We start from the raw sequence: 20391 nt of genomic DNA on the forward strand, positions 1-20391 counted from the left end.
CTGCCTTGCTGCCATGTCTTGTAGCAGCCAATGCTCTTCTCCTGTGGCTGTGCTGGCTAGAGAATAGACTGCAGACAGGGGGGGCAGAGGGACAGATGCTTTGTCCCAGACCAGCTGTGGGGACTGTTAACTGGTGCGCTGCTCTGGGCATGCTCTCTGCTGCCTCTGGGACAGGCTCCTCAACCCAAGCTCTGTCACATCAACAGGGGCTGAAGTCAGTCTGCCTCCACCCAGACCATGATGCTCAATGCCCATAGCTGCTTTTTTTAATCTATGAACTTGAAACCATGGATAAAATTATATATTGTGATTTACTTATGTACTTTATTCCTACATTACTTTTCAATAAACTAAGATTTTGGATAAGTAATTCCTCTTGTAGCTCAATTCAGTTGGTCAAGTCAAAGAAGAGGATCTGTTAGTACAAATTAATAATATAAAAAAAAAAAGTGTGTTCACTCTTGTTAGTTCGCACGACTCTGTGCTCCTGTTAGTTTGGTCTGTAAGCGTTGATATTAGCTGGGGTCCAGGGTGGCACGTTCACAAGTTGCAAAACCAAAGCGAACTATCCCAGGAAGCGCAGCGGGGTTGCCTACAGCGGACCAAACACAAGCAGCGAGTAATAATCTTTGTGTGTTTCAATAAAGTGGTGCAGACTCCCTCAAAACTACACGATTCTCTGCACTTGCAATAATTGTTTTGCTCTTGCTGATCATAGTCAAATTCCCATAGCAAGTGTGCAGTATGTAATCCCTCCATTGCAGCTGCATTTTTGAATCAATCTCTGACGTAACACAGTACAACTCTCCTGCAATTGTATATACAGCATCTATTAACAACACATTGTACAGTTTCTGACTTCCATTGTGTTGTACTATAAATTCTGTGTCAACTGCTGTCTTGTATATTTACTCTATTATGTCGTTGAACCCAGAACACGTCTGAAACACTTCTTATCGATCCATTCAATCAATACCGGCCTGTCTGCTGCCTCAGAAGAAAACCAAGGCAACGAAGAAAATAACTCCCCAACACAGAGCTGTTTCTTCATCACTGCAGTGCTCCCGAAGCACAAGCTCATAAAACCGCTCGCTCTACACCTCATTGAGCATATACCTATCATTACATTGCCACCAAGAGATGCTCAGGGAGAAAAAAGCAGCAGCGGTGTTAATGACTAAATTTGATACAAAGACACATAAGTTCCATCAAGTACATAAAGTTTGGTGAGAGAGATGTACAGTGCATGAACAATCTCACTTCCTACACTGAGTTTCTGCGACTGTGGGGACTAATATAACAGTGTTTTATAAAAAAGCTGTGCAAAAGTTTGAAAGAGGTGTGATGTTTCATTCTCGAATAGATTATAATTAGCTTGTGTGGCTAACTCTGCTGCATTTACTGGACCGATAAAAGCAAGTCCATTACGGTGCACTGCCCTAAATAAAAGAAAAAGCAAAATTATGTGCAGTGTATGTTTTATCTATTCATCCTTACACTAACATCTGTAAAAAAAAAAAATCTATGTTCGGTTTTGCTTCTGGGGAGTTTTAGCTTGAATGAGGATCATATTCTCTGAGCGCCTATAATTCCCACTTCACAGCACGCTAGGAACATTAAGAAATGGGGGCTCTGCACTGAAAGAATACACAATAATTGCTCAGTAATTAAGCTAATAAACAAATTCAAGCCTGAAGGGACACAATACTGCTCTCTTATGGGATAGTGTCATTTATTAAGATCACAACCCTTTGGCCTTGATTAGCGTTTGCGCTTCTTCACCCATTACCAGAGCACCCAAGGGTCAACTGCTTCGCCCTGAAGTGCTGCTCTGCTGTAGGCCTAATGAACAACTGTTCTCTGAAGTCCAAGATGTGCTGTCTTAGCTCCCTCTGTGGCACGGCATCAATCTTCATTACGTATCATTGAGCCCGTGGGAGGCCATTTTGAATAATGTTGTTTGTCGACTATGTGGAGAATGACTATGGGGTTGTAATAGACCTGATTTGAGAGAGTGAGTGGCTTAGAAACTAGTTATGCGCGTTATGTTTCAGGACCAATCCTGCGAAGAACCGCTCACATACAGAGTGAAAATGTATATGAACTGTATATATCAGCTTTAACAGCAAATGGGCAATGGAACAAAGACTACTTCATTTGAGCGCTGGCCTGGGCACCATCGGACTGTCTAATTTCCCTAATTAAAACAATTAACTTTTTGAGCAGAAATCCAACAGTCCCCAGACTGAACTCATTTAGACTCCTATTACATCATGAATCTGCACAATTATAATAGGGGTCTGGCTATTTTATGCTTTAGATATATGTTGATGTTCTGTAATGCATAAAAGTTTAAAGAGTTCGAAATGTGTGCACCTAATAGTCTTGTTGGTCCGGTTTCATGCTGAGTTGGCAAAACTCTGCAAGAAGTGGTAAAATATTTTCTGCAAATGTAACAATCCCTCACAATTATAACTTCAATAACTAACATTTTAGTGTAAAACAGAGCTGGCATTTCCAAGCTTAAATATACTTCAATATGTGGTCCAGGATATAAAATGTCTAGTGCTTGTGCTTAAGTCTTCTGCACACATGGAACTGTTGTCATGGTTTTAAGTCCAGGCTCAGACAATTTGCTAAATGTCTCGCCCTGCTCATCACCTGCTTTCACGCTCTGCTATTCAACCCAAGCCTAAAAATCCTTAGTTAGTGCCATCTAAAGGACTCAATGACAGCTGATTGTACATGTAGAATCAAGCTAAAGGCCCGCTGCTTGCCCTGTCTTAAAGAGTCCACATTTATGCTTATGGAGGTTTTTTGGTCTGTGTTGGTTGACATTATGAAAGACAGGTATTTTGTAAAAGTGTGTATTTTTGTCTGCCCTTCTCCAGTTTCACCTTTTTGAGTCTCAATAAACCTGCAAAGACACCTCAACATCTGCAGTATTCTTGATGAAAGGTGTTTTTTCGCCATGATTACCAGAAGGGCACATTGACTTTGTGCAGAAGTCGAATGGGGAGTAGTAGGTTTGGACAAAATGTTTCTGACGCAGCCCTTTTCATAAATGACAGGAATTTAAATGTTACCAAGTTACCAAAAATGTATCTGACTTTTTCCTATTTCGCTGACACACTGCATAACATCACAACAAGGCAACTGACTTTTTGAATTGTTGAGACAGCAGTTAAATGCTTAACGTTATTGCATTGACCTCAACATGGGTTAGTTCACAGGTAGCTCCTCAATAGTAGCAGTTCCTGTGTAACATCTTCTTCCCTGTTTAAACATGTGCAAGGTCTGCTTTGTCCACTACAGTCGAACGAGAACGAGAGATTGCTAAGAAAAATGCTTTTTTTCTGTGCTTATGTCCTATTTATTTATATTTTCTGCAATGTGCAAACCATCCACCAGGGAGTGCTGCAGCACCCTCAGCACCCTGGGTTCCTGCGGCCTTGTTCCCGTCAACACTGCACCACCGCCAGAGTCATAAGCAACAGAGGCCAGGCATGATTGGGTCCGAATCTGCATTTTACCAGACTTTCCTTGCACTTTTCCGCGGGAATAAACAGTGCTAGCATGCGGGGCTTGCATCAGCTAAACACCCGCAGTCTGTATGCCTGATATTCATTACAATAAACTTTCAGTTCAGTTCAGTTCAGTTTATTCGGTCAAAATTATGACAAAAGATTTCCATTCAGTTAAGTATACTTCTTCATAACAAAATGACCGAAAAGGTATAGGCTGAAGCTAATGCTTATTTTGCCTACCCTTGTTTTTTTTAAACTTACAGCACGTGTTTTTTGTTAAACTTTCTGACATAATATCAGACATTCAAAAGGATTTTATTTTATTATTATTATTGTTTTTGTTGTTCTTGTTTTTTTTTAAGTAAGTTGACAGTCTTAAACAAACTAGTAAACAGAATTAAGGTATTTTTCAAGTATAATACTTTTATACATTCTCTTTAAGTGGAAGAGAGAGGGACATAATTTGAGATCCTCTGTACAGTCATTCCAGAGATCGACCCCTTTAATGGAAATACAAAATCTCATAAGATAAGATAAGATAAGATGATGATCTCACAGATGGAGAAATTGCATTCGATGAGAGAGCATCCGGCAGCAGCACCCATTCAGTGCGCACCACTCTTTTCCCACTGTTTTTTTTTTCTTTGGTGAAAGATCATGTGTTTGTTTGAAATGTTTTCTTTACGAACATCTCCACTCCTCTGAGCTCATACCGGCTCTGTCTGATGGTGAACATATGTTGTAGTGCTTGTGACACAAGTTTATTTTTTACGTTTTGGTTGTAGCTACAATTCTCTCATTGAACCATGGCACAGTGGAGACCAGTGCAGGCTCACGATTATACAATCATCCCGTCGTGCAATGTGGCATCTAAAAATCTTAAAAGACAAAAAAAAAATTGCACCATGTACATCAGCCAGGCTCTTCATTGCACAAGGCTCATTTCTACAGTGGTTTCAGAGAACGTTTAATGAAGACTAGATGCAAGTTGGTCATTTTATGCTCACTACTGCCACCTCAGGTCTTACACGTAATTGCAGTCTCTATATTAAGCTTGTGCAGGACGGCACTTTCGGACCCGAAGTAACAACTTTTTGAGTGACAGTGCAGGATTTTAAAGGCAGTTGTGGTGAACAGGTCTGGGCTCACTCTACACGTTAGGACATGGCTGGAACATGTAGGGGGAGGAAAATACTTAATTGTAACATTTTAAACTCCGTATAGTCCTTCTAAGTGTATCTGTATGTTACGGCTTAAATACAAAGTTCTAAACAAGATGATGCTAAAATCCTATGAAATTATAATCAAATAGTGCCTATTCAGATTCTAAACAACAATTCATCAACCCATATATGCGCAGTATTGTCCACCCCGTCTCCTCTCTCTCTCTCCCTCTCCCTCTTTCTCTTGACAGCCTTTGATTTAGACAATTTCTCCAGGTATGCAGGTGTCGCATCTATAAAGCGCTATAGATAGACCAGATGTCCCACTTTGAACGATCCGCGCATCCTCCCATGGCATTTGTTGTACTCGGTATGCCACATGACAAATGATGATGATGCCCGGCCCTCGCTGTAAACTGGTGATGAGTGAGTAGGCGATTAGATAAGGTAAATCAAGATGGAGGAAGTGGAGCGTTTAATTGCCATGAAAGACATGCCAGCGTGGGCCGGGATGTGGTGCGGGGCTCTTGTCATCTACAATAGGATGGTTATGAGGTGAGTAACTTTGGCAGGGTAATGGTGTTGAATGAGGACGTTTTTTTATGTAATAACTAAAAGGGACGCTATCACCGTTGTTTACACGTAGATGGATGGGTCGAATGAAGTGCAGTATGTTCAATTCAAGGAAAGAAAAATCTGGAACTGTAGTACGAACATGTGCCTGTACATGTGAAAATACAGATTTGAATATCAGATTTTCCCACAGTTGTGTTGTTTTTGCATGTTTGTAATGTCAAGTAAAGTATTTTTTTAGTTGCAAAACAATGTACGGTAGTTATTTTAACACTGTGGCTGGAACACAATATCTAAATCTTCGCATACATGCCACGATTATATGGGAGTGCTGAAGTAAAAAGGCCTCGGTGATGTTTGAAGTCGGCAAATAAATTGCTTAACTGATTTGAGGAAATAGCCCTGTTCATTTGTGCTAAGATACAATAAAACAGTTGTGCCTAATACAGTGGCCAGGGAGTGTAATCACAGCTATAATACCGCATGCTGCATGGGGATAGAATAGATCTCACCTTTGTATTACTAATGCTGTGAGATGTGGGAATGGAAAAGCCGGAGGGACCATTTTAAGTACCTTTTTTCTCCCCTCCGCTTTACTATTCAGGGCCATGCCAGCTAATGGATTACCTCATCCTCCAAAAAAGCTGTTCAATCTCTGTGTGTGATTGTATAATTCTCTTTCATCTTCAGAGAAAGGAGATGGCGAGATTAAACAAAGAACTCAAATAGTATATGCGCGGGACTACTGTGAAAGTGATGAGTGAGTTTGGACTTTAATGTGTCTTTTGTCTTACACGGCACGGCGCGAAAGGAGAAATGTTTGTTTACTATGCATCGCTATTGCTGCGTGCCATCTGATGAACTTCGACGATTGCTGTAGTAATAAGTGAAAAAGTAGTAGTGGTTCACCGTGATCACACCACTAATACATTTAAAGATTTTTTGTTTTTGGCTTTATAGTTCACAGATATACAGTAACTTTTGGGATGCTGGGTGTGACACAATGCTTACATTCAGCTGCCCAGGTTGGATTTTAACAGTAACCGGTAACAGTTGGAGCCAGCTTCTGGGGCCAGCATTTTCGATGAATTGTCACATTGTGTAGAAAATCCTAAAGCAACGCGGGTACGGATTAATTTGTTGCATCTGTCAGGTTCACACTGGCACTGCTTGATAATACTCATGCCAATATAAGGCTTTCCCTTACCGCTTTCCCCTGTGTGCGTCTCTTTTGTTGCACGGCCAAAGCCCTCTCTCAGCAGGATCTACACAATTGTTCTTTGTCATTGTTGTAGCCTTTTGGCCCGTTACCACAGCTTCTGCTCTGATTGTGTGTGTGTGTGAAGCTCTGCCTACATTTGTGAGTTCCTTTTGGACAGCCCTTGACCTGCTTCCTCCCACTTCTCCCACTGGACACTCTCCAGGTCTGCAGTTCAGCAGGTCGGCACATTGATTTGACATGGGAATACAACTGTGAGTGTGTGTTTGTGTAAACACTTCTTTGGCCTCTAATGCTTTGTGACATACTAGCATCACATACATGTGAGTCACAGGTTACTGCATGCTCTTCTGTTGCTGGATGTGCTCTAAAATACACATTTATACAAGAAATACATTTAATTTTTACCTTTGTTTTGTCCACTTTGTCCAAGACACTAATGTATATAATCAACTTATAATGTATAAAGTTGGTGTGGTGTTCTCATATGCTCGTTTGTACTGTCAAGTGTCAAAGAGCCATCTATTTTTTTTATTTTAAATATATAGAAAATATTATGAAGGGATTTTTAGATCATTATTTCTTGTGTCATAAAACAGCAAAGTGTTTGTTCATACCTTGTCTGTGGACTGTGATGTCCCAAAGAAGATGGGGATGAATGCCAGCCATATTATGCATGTGGTGTACATGGTGAAGCCAATAGGCTTGGCCTCATTGAAAGTCTCTGGCACCCCTCTGGTTTTAATGGCATAGACTGTACAAGTCACCATGAGCAGCATGCTGTACCCCAGCAGGCAGATGAGAGACAGGTCCGAGATGTCACACTTGAGTACTCCTCGCGCCATGGTTGGGTTGGACGTTCGCTGGTCCTCGTAATCAATGATGGCTTTTGAGGGATCCACTGCAAACCAGATACAAACCCCGATCAGCTGCACTGAGGCCAATGTGAAGGTAATGGCAAGCTGGGAGGCTGGGGAGATGAACCGGGGGGCGCTCACTGTCATGGTGCCCTGCTCAAATATGCGGTAAATGCGGTTAGTTTTGGTGAGTAGTGCTGCGTAGCTAATACTCATGCCGAGGCCTAAGAAGATTCTTCTCAGAGAGCAAATTCCAACATCCGGAGAGGAAATCATCAGGAAGGTGGTGGCGTAGCACAGAAAGATACCTGTTAATAGAACATAACTCAGCTCACGGCCTGATGCTTTCACGATGGGAGTGTCATTGTAGCGTATGAGTGTTGCCACCACAAACAGAGTGGCCATGATGCCAACCACAGCGATGAGCACAGGGATGACTGCCCATGGGGAGCTCCACTCCAGCTTTACAATGGGGATTGGAACACAGCCTGTGTGGTTCACATTGGGCCTCAAATCAAAGCGGCACATTTTACACGTGTAGGTGTCCGCCTGATACTGATAGCCATCACAGCGCTCACAGTGCCAGCAACAAGGGATGCCCTTCACGATCTTTTTGCGCTCCCCGGCTTGACAGAGCTGGCTGCAGATGGAGGTAGGGATCTGACGGAGTCCTCCAGGCCACTGCATTGAGCGAACCTGTGGAGAGGCCAATACACGCACATGAATTAGGTGGGATTGAGACAAACTGATATGAACCAAAGTAAGCTATCCGCAGCAGAGGAACAATTGTGAGCCTTATTGATCCCAGAGGATATACTATACCTCCGCAGCTCAAGGACAGATTATAAGACAGTGTTACTTTTTTTTTTAGAAGTGAGATGGATGTGTGGACTTGGAATCTGTATACAGTGGATGCTGTGAGTAAGGGCAAACTTGGGGTCAATCCAAGCTTTCCAGTTAAGATTAAAGAATCCTGCACATAGGGGTCAAACCATGTGAAGGGCAAGTGAAAAGTGGTGAGCGATTGTGGGAAGTGGGATGTAACATAAGCCAGGTTCACACTGGCCTCAAAAGTGCCCCAGATTTGATTACATACAATCTAGTTATTAGATACGTGCCATTTCACAGGTTTATCTCTGATCCATTTTCAGACTAACCGTGAAAAGAATTTTAGTCAGCACATCAGTCATCTGTTTTCTAGGTAGCAGTATATTACATTTTTATATGGTACATATCTTTGTTCTTATTCAACCGCATGAGAACACTGTCTTTTGATTGAATGTAACTGGATTATCGCTTGTGAGAAACTGGAAAAAAGGATGCAAAAAGTATCCAAAGATTAGAGGAAAACATGATCCTCATCACCATCATACATTTGGTAGATACCTTTTACTTTTGATGGAGATGGACTTTAACAAACAGTTCAGTTCTCTTTAATGTGAAATGATTAATTTGTCCTCAATTGCAGTTGTTCATACAAAGCCGGTGACGTTGTCTCTAAATGAGTATTTCATTTACAACTCAAAGAGCTCTAATTATATTCCAGCAGCTTCACACTGAGCCGGCATGTTCCTCAGTGGGCGCCGAGCGTAAACCACAGTCCATCTTACCAACACAGAGCAGACAGTTTCTAAGACAAGGTCCCACTTGAGTAGCTTCATATTTTCAATGGTATTTTGGCTGCCCAAATGGTTTGCTTCTTTATGTAATTGTCATTGATAATTCCTAAAATAATATCTTGGAAGCTAGTGATGATGTCTGGAGAGATGATATCTATGCGTGTCCTTAGGCCATAATGGCTTTCTATTCATCAACAGTCCGTCCTGTAAATCATTTAAGCGCCCTGCGGATATTTACACTGTTGAAGATGTCTGGAAACATAATCATGCTTCAGGAGGGTCTGATGAGATGCGGCAGCTCTCTTCAAAAACTCAAACATAAAACACTCTCTTCTCGACACAAATGTGCACTCCAGGTTTTGTAAGGCAATAGACACCCCCATGTCTTCTTTGGTAACTAACAAAAGCACACAATGTTAACAGCCCATGCAATAGAGACACGACTCCTCCAATTTTGCATCTGATGGGTTGCCAACGGCACCCAGATGCTGAATTTGTATTTCTAAAGACCAGGTGTCTGCAGCAATACTCAGCTGTTCAGGGATTTTTTGATGCTTTGGGCAATAGTAGTTTTCCTATAGCTAACTTAACAATTATTAAACAGTTTTGTACAGTTTAGTACTGTATGGGAAAACAGACTTTAAGCTATTAGTCCTGCCCAACACAGCCAGCATAGCCATGACTCTACTTTACAAAAAGGTGATACTATCTTCATCTTTGAAAACAAACCAAAAGCAGAGCATTTGGCTGATGGTTTGTAATTGTGTGAATTCTTATATATGGTAAAGGCAAGCCCTTATACTGTGTGCATGTCTTAACATCTAGGACAATTTATGAAAGTATATTTAGGCACATACATTTTTATAACAACTTTAAGGGCCTCATTGTACAAGCAAAGGCAGCTTCTGAGGTCTCCCAATTATTGCTATGTTTTTTTTTTTGAGCTGTACTTACAGAGAGTTGCAGCTGATCGGTCCAGTGGCCTATAATCTTGTATTCGGCCGTCTTGTTGCGGATTTGGTATTGATAGATCTCGTAGCGTCCGGGAGCGTCTCCGTCTGCGTTGAAGAGCACTGGGTTCCCCGCGATGCCTAAATGAGAGAATAATGGGCGTCATCACCATTGTGGCTTGATGGATATAATTGAGCTATTTTTCCAGTGAGTGTGAATCGATACAATGGCGACAAATGTGTTGTCCGTGACGATGGAGTATTTACTCGAATTGAGACCACGTTTGAAGAGTTCCTTTGCAAAAACAGATAAGTGCTATTGACAAAAAACAAATGCTTGAAAATGTCTCTTTACATAGCAGTGTCTTTCGTAACCAGATTTGTTTCAGTGCCATAGTAATAGTAAGAATATTGTTCACTTGGGCAGTTTAGGTGTTGTAAATATCATTATTGTTTTTATAGACATAATACAACAGAAAGCCAATATTAGACAAGATAATCTAGTAAACGATACAAAACTTATGTGCTCAACACAACTGTGCAAATGAACAATATGCATTGCTTTTGCTTATTTTAACTGTTACAAAGAAAACCATCCGCAAATGAGAAGTCTGTAAAAGCCTTATCTAATATAATTACAGGCTTGCATTGATTTATTCTTTTTCCAGCAACAGGCGAGTCATGCTGAGCCAAATGTGCATTTCACACACATTTCTCAGATAATTATCATTCTTATCTCAATCCGTCATTTAAGTTATTACAGCCTGTTCCTGACCTCCAGCTCTCCTCCTCCTCGGTGTTTAGTCTGCCTGAGGTGCCTTCTGCTCTATCACAGTGATAAGAGTGTTTAACAACGTGTCCCTGTGCGCCATTTTAAGACGAGCTTTAATAAAATGTCAAATACAAAGCACACCAAAGATTCCCCCGTGGACGCCAGACAGGCCGAACCGCAGATGCACAGCTCTGATTATCCAAGGCATTATGGATATAAGCATATGGAAAGTGTGTCCTCACAAGGATAAATGGGCTTTTTTTTTTTGCATAGTTAAGTTTAAGTTTCTGCAAAATTTACTTTATTCTGTCCATCATTCAGGGTATTTTTTATTTCTTCAATGAGGGATACTTAAGCAGCTTTAGCTCGATCGTCAGAGTCTGTTGAGGAGAATTACCTTCCCATACCTTCGTACTCATTCCGTTTCGTACAAGGGTCTGGACCTTCACCATGGAGCTCCGTTATCAGGTGGGAGGGGAGAACTCCTTTGAAACGATTGGATCTGATTTTTGCTAGCGTTTGGTCGTGACGTACAGTATGTAATGCGCCCGAGTGAGTGAAGCAGCGATCATAACTCTTGGGGGCATTCCTTGCGCATTCCAAGGCATCAGTTTTAATTTCTGGATATTTGGGATTGAAGAGCTTCCATTACTTTTGTGTCCACTGCCATTGCCAAACTACAACCAGCAAATGCGGCGCAAACGCTTGACGTCACCTACAGCACCCGCCTCCCCCGCTCGCTGAATGGTAGGTTGAAATTCTTTTGGATTTTTTTACTCATTAATTGTCCGTGAGAGCAAACACTACGCTGACAGAAAAGACAAAGGGCGAGAGGGACATTGTGCATCCAATTACACAATAGGGATATTTTTTTTCACTCAAACTTGGCTGTAAATACTGATTAAGTGGCGCTAGCCCGCAGTTAGCTTTGCCCGTTAGCCTGTTAGCTTCTTCTTCATGATTCTATTAGTGTGTATTGGTGGCTCCGACAAGGTGGCAGCGAAGTTGCAAGTGTGTTTTTTTGGCCAGAGACACCAGGGGGAGATGAAAGACCCCCAATCATCCCACTAACACTTGTATTACTCCCAGAGGGACAACGAAAAGGATTTATTAAGGTAAACAAGTTACTTAGTACTGCTTTAAAGACACACTGCGAAACATTCCAGGTTATGTGTTGCCAAGTCACAAAAGTATAAACTCTCACTAAACTTAGTAAGCATATACAGTATGCAATATAAGCCAGCAGTGCCAACAATTTTCCTTATAGTCAGTTAAACAGTGACTTTCAGACTAAAGCGTTTCGAAGAGGACCTGTTTGAGCCTCATGTTTGAGCCTCATGTTTGAGCCTCATGTTTGAGCCTCATGTTCCACTACCTGTGGCTAAAGAAAAGCAGTCATATCTCCATGGAGACGAGCTGGTGATGTCCCGCTCCCAGCAAAGTTACGTCTTAGGTCTGAGGAGAAATTAATGCTAGTTTTTTATTCTATTTATAGAGTAAACGTCACAGAGTGTGAGAATTTCTGAAACACTTGCACTTGCACAGCTCAAAAGCTCGAGATGTTATGTTTAGTTCTAGTTTTGAAAAGAGTGAGAAGAGCTTCGCTATTTCCTTAAGGTGGATTTCCTAAGTCTTTGTTTCAGCGAAAATAAATGTAGCATCCTAATCCACATCTCAGAGAGTAGCTGGATTAGGGCATTACATTTCTGCTCACACTGGCTTCTGTGACAATACCGCCCACATCACAAAGCGCACAGTGATCATGCTTGGATTACGCTGTCTCCGAGGAGGCAGAGAGGCTTAAAGCTGATATAAATAACATTACATATAGCAAGGCAACACGTAGATTTTTTTTCGCACGGGCTCATTCTTTTTTACAGGCACTGATGGGGTGAGATTTCCATGCCTGTTAAGAGACACACATTTACACAATGCCTCAGTGGTCTGGTGAACTGAATAACAACATATTTGCAGATTTCATTACATTAATTGGCACTTCTTTAACTCATGTCAAGTCAGTTTCTGCAAGGGCACATTTGAGTTTGAGGCACTGCAGGTTTGTTTGCAACCAGAAGCACAACTGTCACACAAGGTTTCTCATTTCCGTACATTTTATGGTGTGTTGGATATTTTCAATTTAAAGACTAGAGATTTGAACGATCTAGCCTTTTACAATGTTTTGCAACCATGGTTTAATAACATGTTACAGTATTTCCAATTTAGTACCATTCGACACAGCAGCAGTTTCCATGTTATTCCTAAGCTGCTACTCAGTTGTACCCCTGTTGAACGCACCATTTCGATCAAACATATTTAAACACGTTTCATTTACATTTGTACAGCAGTTTTGTCATATAATGCAGTATGACTTTCTTCTACTTGTCACTATTGGTGAAGGTACAGTCTGAATTTAGAGTGATGTATCAAGGGCTGGTGTAGTCGTGTCTGAGTTGCCAGGGCAGTGTTGGGCCTGTCATGTGGCACTGACTGCTTGTCTAAACACTCACCGGTCGGCACATAATAAGTTCCACTGAGGCCGGCTGCTCCGTGGCTGTGACTGTGAGCGCTGAATGAGTGACCGTGGCACACCTCCACCTCTCAGGCTTCATGTGGTCTTTGTTTGTGCTCTCGGGGGAATTAACAGACCATGCTTAATTATGTGCAATAATTAATAACTGTGCGCCCTCCCTCCCGCATACATAAAGTAAGGAGAGGGGAAGCGTCTGCGTTAATTCAACATGTGTCGTTCTGCTCGGCTTCATTTCGGGGACACCTTTGTGGGTGAATGGTCGCACAGCTTGCCGCCCTCTTCACCGGCCATTACCTTCTAATGACCTGCGCTGCCTCGTCATGGAGAATTTGCCTCTGTTCTTTAAATACGACTCTTCCGCTTTATCGCTGTCACCAAGTCTGAAGGATGTCTCAATCGGGCTCGATTGACTTAGCCTGATTAGTATGGCTATAATAAACATAAAAAAGGAAAGACAATATGACAAACAACCAAGACGTCCCACTGTCCGATAGATGGAACTGTGACATGTTCTTTCATTCTTCAAAGTCCATTGATGATTGATGCCCCCTATTATTACATAGATAAACGAGTTAAAATTACGGATATTTATATCTGTAATATCAATTATGATATTTATAATTGCAAAATAGAAAGCTCTGTGAGCATCAATGTCATTATAGCGCAACCATTTTAGCTGTTCACTCCTCACATCACCAGTAGAGGGTCATATATTGTTCTCTGTCCTTCTAATTCCCCAAACTGATGGAAAACATTGTTGTAACTAGTATTGTGTTTCCATTGTTCTAATCTGTGAAAAGAGACGTACTGTAAATGTGACCTGATATAGGTCTAAAATTTAGCCCTGTACAAGTCATGTGACATGTCAAGAAGAAGAAGATCTTTATTTATATTCACAAACATGGTCACAAAGTGCTTTACATGACCATAAGTACCGTAATTTTTGGACTATTGAGCGCCCCTGAATATAAGCCTCACCAAGCTTCATCAGCACTGGTAATACAGGACTTCTCTTTGTATGCAGTCAAATACTTCCAGAGAATGGCGGCCTACATGTACATTTACTTTTATAAAGGTGTGTTAACAACTTAGAAGTTTAATAAAATCCTGTTGTATTATTCTTTTGACCTGTGTGTGTTCAGTCAAACTTCCCAGGAGAGTGGCTGCGTTTAGAGACGCCCTCTTTGGCCTGTCTGCGCACATGGTCTCCGAAGTTTCCCGCTGTTCGAGTTTGGCAGAGCTGGGTCCACGGTAAATCACTTGCGGCTGGCTTTTGATGAATTTAGCCGGCACAACACTTTGTCCTTCCATAGTAATTCAGCGGTGAGAGAATTAATCACATTTATTTTGCCCCCAAAGTAACAGGCGCTGGAAGGTTTCCACTGGCAGCAAACATCGCTGGTAGAGCTCGAGCCTAGAGCAAGACAACGATTGTGGTTGCCACCTGTCTGAGTACAGATGAGTGAGGCATGTCCAAAAGGAACTGTGTGAGCGCTCCATCGTCTCCACCTTAAACCGCGTAACTATATCTTTGGATTTGAAACGGTTTTTGCGTCTTTCTCATGTCGGAGTTCTTTCATTAGAAATAGCCGAGCGTTTTTGGTCCCAGGCGCATTGTTTTTGATAACATGACACAATATTCAGTATGACGGTAAAAATCTATCAATCAACCCCATCGTTACATAAGCCACAAGGTTCAAAGTGTATGAAAAAAGTAGCGGCTTATAGTCCGGAAATTACGGTACTTGCCTTCAGAAGTTGTTAGACTCTAAAGACTTCAATAGGCCTCCTTTGTTCCACTTTTTCTATTGACTGTCAGATTCATGTGAGAAAGAGTGGAAAAAAAGTGACATTTTACATCAAGTGTGTGAGCAGTAAGACTTTTGCGCATCCTTGAGAGGTGGTCAGCGTGATACGCGGCACAGACCTTCAGAGCTCACCTTTCTTTGCTTCTCAGAACGAGCGTCCCTGGTGAGACTGTGCCAGAAAGGCCACTGCTTTTCTTCCACGCCAGAGCAAAAACATTTGCCCTGACGTGAGAGTGAGAGACATGAAACACCGGGAATGGACTGAGGGTTTGTGACCACAGGCTGAATGTAAGGCAGGGGTGCAGCAGAGACGCTGTATGGTCAAGGGATTAACCTGAGGCGCTTTGGGCTCCCGCAGATTGATTTAAGAATGGGCTTGGAAAATGGTTTTATATTTTTTGTTTTAATCTTTAGTTGATAGCTGTGTTAGTTCCATAAACATGTTGTGCTCTGGTTTTCCCATCAGTCTCCAAAGAAAAACATCAAATGTAAAATGCCTTAAGAATTTCCATCTCTGTGTTGAGTAACACGTCAAAAACACATACTGTAGACTGCTTCATAATGCTTTAAAGAATATTTATTTCCTCACTAATATTTACAAAACATATTGATTTGCACGTTGTTTATAAATTGTTATACTGTTCAGTTAATAGAAATTATTACATCTTTTTTGTTATTAAAACACAATCTCGTATAGCGTTTCGTGGTATTTGTTAGTCGGCCCACCCCAAACATGATGCGCACATTTCAGAATCATCAAGATGTTTGTTGCTTTAAAACATAAAGTTTAGGCTTATACAGTGTTTGAAAAAACAGGCAGATACCCAGCATTACCAAGTGAATGAGCATGTGCAAAATGAGAAGCAAAAGCAGATTTGACTTTTTTTCATTTGTTATTGTCTTCTACAGGTGATGGCTTCAGGGGCTCCAAAAGTCTAGTGTACAGGGACTGACAAGGCCAGTCACATTAACAAGCGACCACAGACTCAAACCCTTTGTAATCCAAATTTACAGTTTAAAAACTGAACCACTGAAAGAAAGTTATTTTAGTATTTTTATATTTTATATTCTTATGTTGTATATTTGTAATATTTATACAGCTCTAGACCTAAAACAAATGATCTTGCTCCAAAGTCGCTATTGTGATAGAAAAAATTATAATAATTTGACAAAGGCAAATTAGTTGCTGGGCTGATTTGAAGAAAGGCAGCCATATACTTTTCTTAAAGATGTATGTAGTGGTGTTGGAAATACTCTATCCGTTTACTTGCACTTAAAAATAGGAAAAAACCTTTCCTCAAAGGTTATCTGTCATGGACAGCAGACAGCGCTCCCTGTTGACATACCCACAGTCCACTGATACTGCTGATAAATGGCAACGTGAGTGGAGCAGCAGCACGGCCAGCTACAGGCTATGAATACCACCGCTAAACAGCTCTTTGTCGTATTGACCTTTAAACTGTGCTTTGCCTGAAATGTGACCACTTAGAGATGCACATTACTGATGCTTTGTAGGACTGAGCATGTAATTCAAAGATGGAGATCATTGTGAGCAGGTGTCCTCTAAAAACTGCTGATAGATGAAATAGTATACTAATACAGTGGATCGCCCAGTGTCTCTCAACTATGACTCATCACAACAAACACAATGACCTACTTCATTTACAACTCTGAATCCAGTTGTGATACCAGTACACAATCTGGTCGAGTTCATGAAGAAAAATATTGCCTTTGCAAATAGTGTGCAGCCCACCCTGGTCTTTGTATCGATGCAATTAGATGGAGTGCAGCTGTAACCTCTCTGGTCAGAAGATGTTCAAACATTGACGCAGGTTACTCACTATCCCGATTCAAATCTTGGACGATGGAACGGGAGTTTGGGAAACATACTGTACTTCTTACTTGCTAATGAACAATTTGCACATAATATGCCAGTGGTCTTATGACTCATACTATGACAAAATAGCTACAGGTGATCGAGCATTGACATGCGATTCATTGTGTAGTGAACAGCATTCAGTTTTAAGGCATTAGATGCTCGGGCTCAATGGATCTTGGTGGGGGTTAACGGTGTTCCAATGACTGCTGTCCTATTTGTCTCTCCTTGGGGTCAAACCTTGGTCAAAGTCGACACTAATTAGTGACAGATGGTACAAATACAAACCCATTACAAACCCGTTTATTACTGCGATGTAGCTATTGCACATTAATGGTGTGAGATCCCGTCACATCTAGCACACACATTCATTAATTAGAAACATTATTTAAAGCATATCATAAGGGAATAAAGTGTGCAAGGAAAATCGGGTACCGTCAATTTATCTACGGTTTGAAAAGATATTTTGAGTATAAACAAACAACAACAGAGAGTTGTGAAAGTTTATAAAGGAGGTATCGGATCTTATTGTCATAGCGACAATATTAGATACAACTTTTTGTCACATTGTGACTAAACCATATCTTGGGAAATACTGCATACTGTATATGATACAATCAAAACACATTGAGAAGCCCAAGTGAAACTCTCCAAATAGTAGAAAGCCATTTTTTTCATTATCTCTGATTCCAGCATTTGGCGCAGCACAATTCTCAATTTTCATTGTGGTGCAAATCAGGAACATTTTAAAATTAACAGGTCATGTGCTCAGCCAGGTTCAAATGAACATCAAACTCAAAAAGCATACGAAATGACTAATTCATTCATTTAAAACGGAATTATTTCCTTTTACTAACAAAATGAAACACCACATTGTCATTCTGCCCATGCAACAAGTAGATATTAGAATGACAAATTAGCCTGAAGAGCAGCGGTGCAAATGAATAATTTATCTCTGCAAACATTGAACATTCAAAACCCAGTGAAAATTTTTATCCGTCCAGAATTGCTTTACTTTAACTCAGAGTCTATATAATGAAAGCCTGTATCTCTGCTCCTCGTGTGCAAGTCCTAAATAATTAATATGCCAGTCATGAACGTGAACTTGAACGATAGCTTTGTAGCAAGGCCTCAGAAGAAATGAAAAGTAGGTCATGTAACAAAAGACTGTTACCAAGGTGCTGAGATGCTCCGCAGAAGCATGTTATATGAAGATGGTTAAGGTTATGTCACATACTGTATACTGTATGTATGTTGCTACAGAAGTAGTCCATTTGTCAGTATGTTCTTCTACCATTGCCACACCCTTGACAATAAATATGGGGTCAGACACAATCATTGCCACAATGATAAAGGTTAAGTTATACTTTATTGTCCCCGTAGGGAAATTTGTCTCGTAAGGAGCAGTGGGCGGCGGAATTGCCCGGGGACCCATCCAGATGTGGAGCCAGGCTGATGATCAGTAGTTCACATGCAAACTCACATGCAAACTTCACACAGAAAGGCCCTGTCCGGGTCGGAATCGAACCCTGGACCTTGTTGCTGTGCCACCGCGCAGCCAAGTTAACTCAGATTCACTGGGCCAAAGCTGATAAAACCTCTTTTGGGTAGTTTTAGAAAGCAGGAGCACTATGGAAATGAATGAGCTGCCCCTCTGCTGTCTATACCTACTGTCCACCTGGCCACCTAGGGCGCACAAGCGTGTAGCCGCTCTCTCCCCGCTCAACTACGTCAGATTACCTTGCTGCCCCCTTTTTAATCTCAGCTCAAAAGCCACATATTTAACACACTCACTTTAGTGTTCTTTTATAAATATTCTATTTGTGATTGTATTATTGTGTCTCATGTAAGGTGACATGAGACTCTGAGAGGAGCCGATAAATAAAATGCATTATTATTATCGAAAGCACGACCTCACAGAAGAAAAAAAGAGGTCACAGAACAAACGATTGAGGTGTTCCGATGCTTAAGAGTCCTGCGTATTTTCAGAGCTGCACTAACTGTAGCATCCCTCCCTCCAGTGTATTTGTATGAAATATGTGTCCCATTTACAGTTTGTAGCGCGGTAAAGACATGACTAACCTGCGAAGTTGAGCCGGCGGATGTGCTTGAGCAGATGAGTGCCGTTAATGGGGTCCATTCTGGCACAGAGGCCCACCTTCCCGGGACACAGCTCCTTATGCATATTGTGTAGAGCGTGGGCCATTGCATAAACAGCGTCGATGACAAACTGCACCTTCCCTTCCTGCTCGTAGTGGGAGTCCTTTCCAATTCGCTCTTGGTCTGCAAAAGCAAAACATTTAAACATATGATGCGTGTGTGTTGTTCATGGGTACAAGAAGAAGGTCGTGGACTCAAACACAGGGTACATTCTGGTGTTTTCGCCCTGGGAGAGACACCTGATGCAGTTGCAGTAATTCTAACCTGGCTATCACCCCTTAGATAGCCATTTACGAGTAGTTTACTTACATGCATAACGAGTAGTCATTTCTGCACCTTTTACTCACGCAACATTCTCTCATGTACGTGTCAGATTTGGGGCCCTAAATCTGACAGACATGATATTTCAAATGGGACACAGATGCAACATGAAATAGCATATTTTATTTTTCTTGCACTTGCTGTTTAACACATGTCTGAAATGACCCCCTTTTTTTGTTTGGCACTTCGATTGGATTTCCCTCTGGACAATTCTGATCATAGCACGTCTGAACAAGTCAAACCAAAGCATTCAAAATGGCAGCCACAATAAATTGTTTTGAAGAAGAGCAACCGGCAGCTCTAAAGGATTTCCTTCCAAAAGCCAATTTTTTTCAATTCCTTTTTTGCCACACTACTGGATTTGGAAGGAATCTACAGCTGTCTACACTTGTACTGAAAGAAATGAAAAGGATGTCACATTTCTCTTCCTCTGTTAGTCCCACCTTGAAATGGGTTTCAGTAGAAGCTGAACCAGACTGTCTTATACATACTGTAGGTCTGGTTGTGACAGGAAGGCAATATAAGATTTACTGAGTCGCCATGCAACTGGTTTGCTGATGACCTCAGATGAAAAAGGTAATGGTTGTGTATGGGTAGATACAAACCAGTAGATAAGACAGAGTAAAGAATTCTGTCGGGACTCACAAGGCACTAACACATAAGACACCTGGTAACACTTTATAATAATGGTACATGAGTTCACGCATGATTTTCATGAATTAATGCATGATTTCGTGATACATTCATGCATTACTAAATCATGACTTCTCAGGAACCAACATGATTACAAGTTGGTTCATGGATGACTTCATCCCTGAATTAAACGTCGAATACTGTAATGAATGTACATGAAAATCTTAATGATTCATCATGATCATGAGGATCACATACGAATACCATGAATTCACTAACACGGAATGAAATGACAATAAAATGATCAACCAATCATGATCATGAGGATCATGCATGTACATCATATGGCAGAAATCTACTTGCAGATTATGTCCCCTCAACTA

The 20391-nt window shown here is 41.2% G+C and overlaps 1 protein-coding gene across 1 annotated transcript in view; it reads right to left on the minus strand.

Annotated features, from left to right (window-relative positions):
- The window catches only part of LOC306979884 (metabotropic glutamate receptor 4-like), a 178290-nt gene that overhangs the window by 7072 nt on the left and 150827 nt on the right, over positions 1-20391 (minus strand). The window contains exons 7-9 of the mRNA XM_079579028.1: positions 18977-19177; positions 9913-10049; positions 7100-8035 (exon numbers count right to left, since the gene is read on the minus strand). Coding sequence (XP_079435154.1) covers positions 7100-8035; positions 9913-10049; positions 18977-19177 — 1274 coding nt within the window. The remainder of the gene's footprint in view (positions 1-7099; positions 8036-9912; positions 10050-18976; positions 19178-20391) is intronic.

This window comes from Gobius niger (assembly GCF_951799975.1).
Source record: "Gobius niger genome assembly, chromosome: 20".
Classification (NCBI taxonomy): Eukaryota; Metazoa; Chordata; class Actinopteri; order Gobiiformes; family Gobiidae; genus Gobius; species Gobius niger.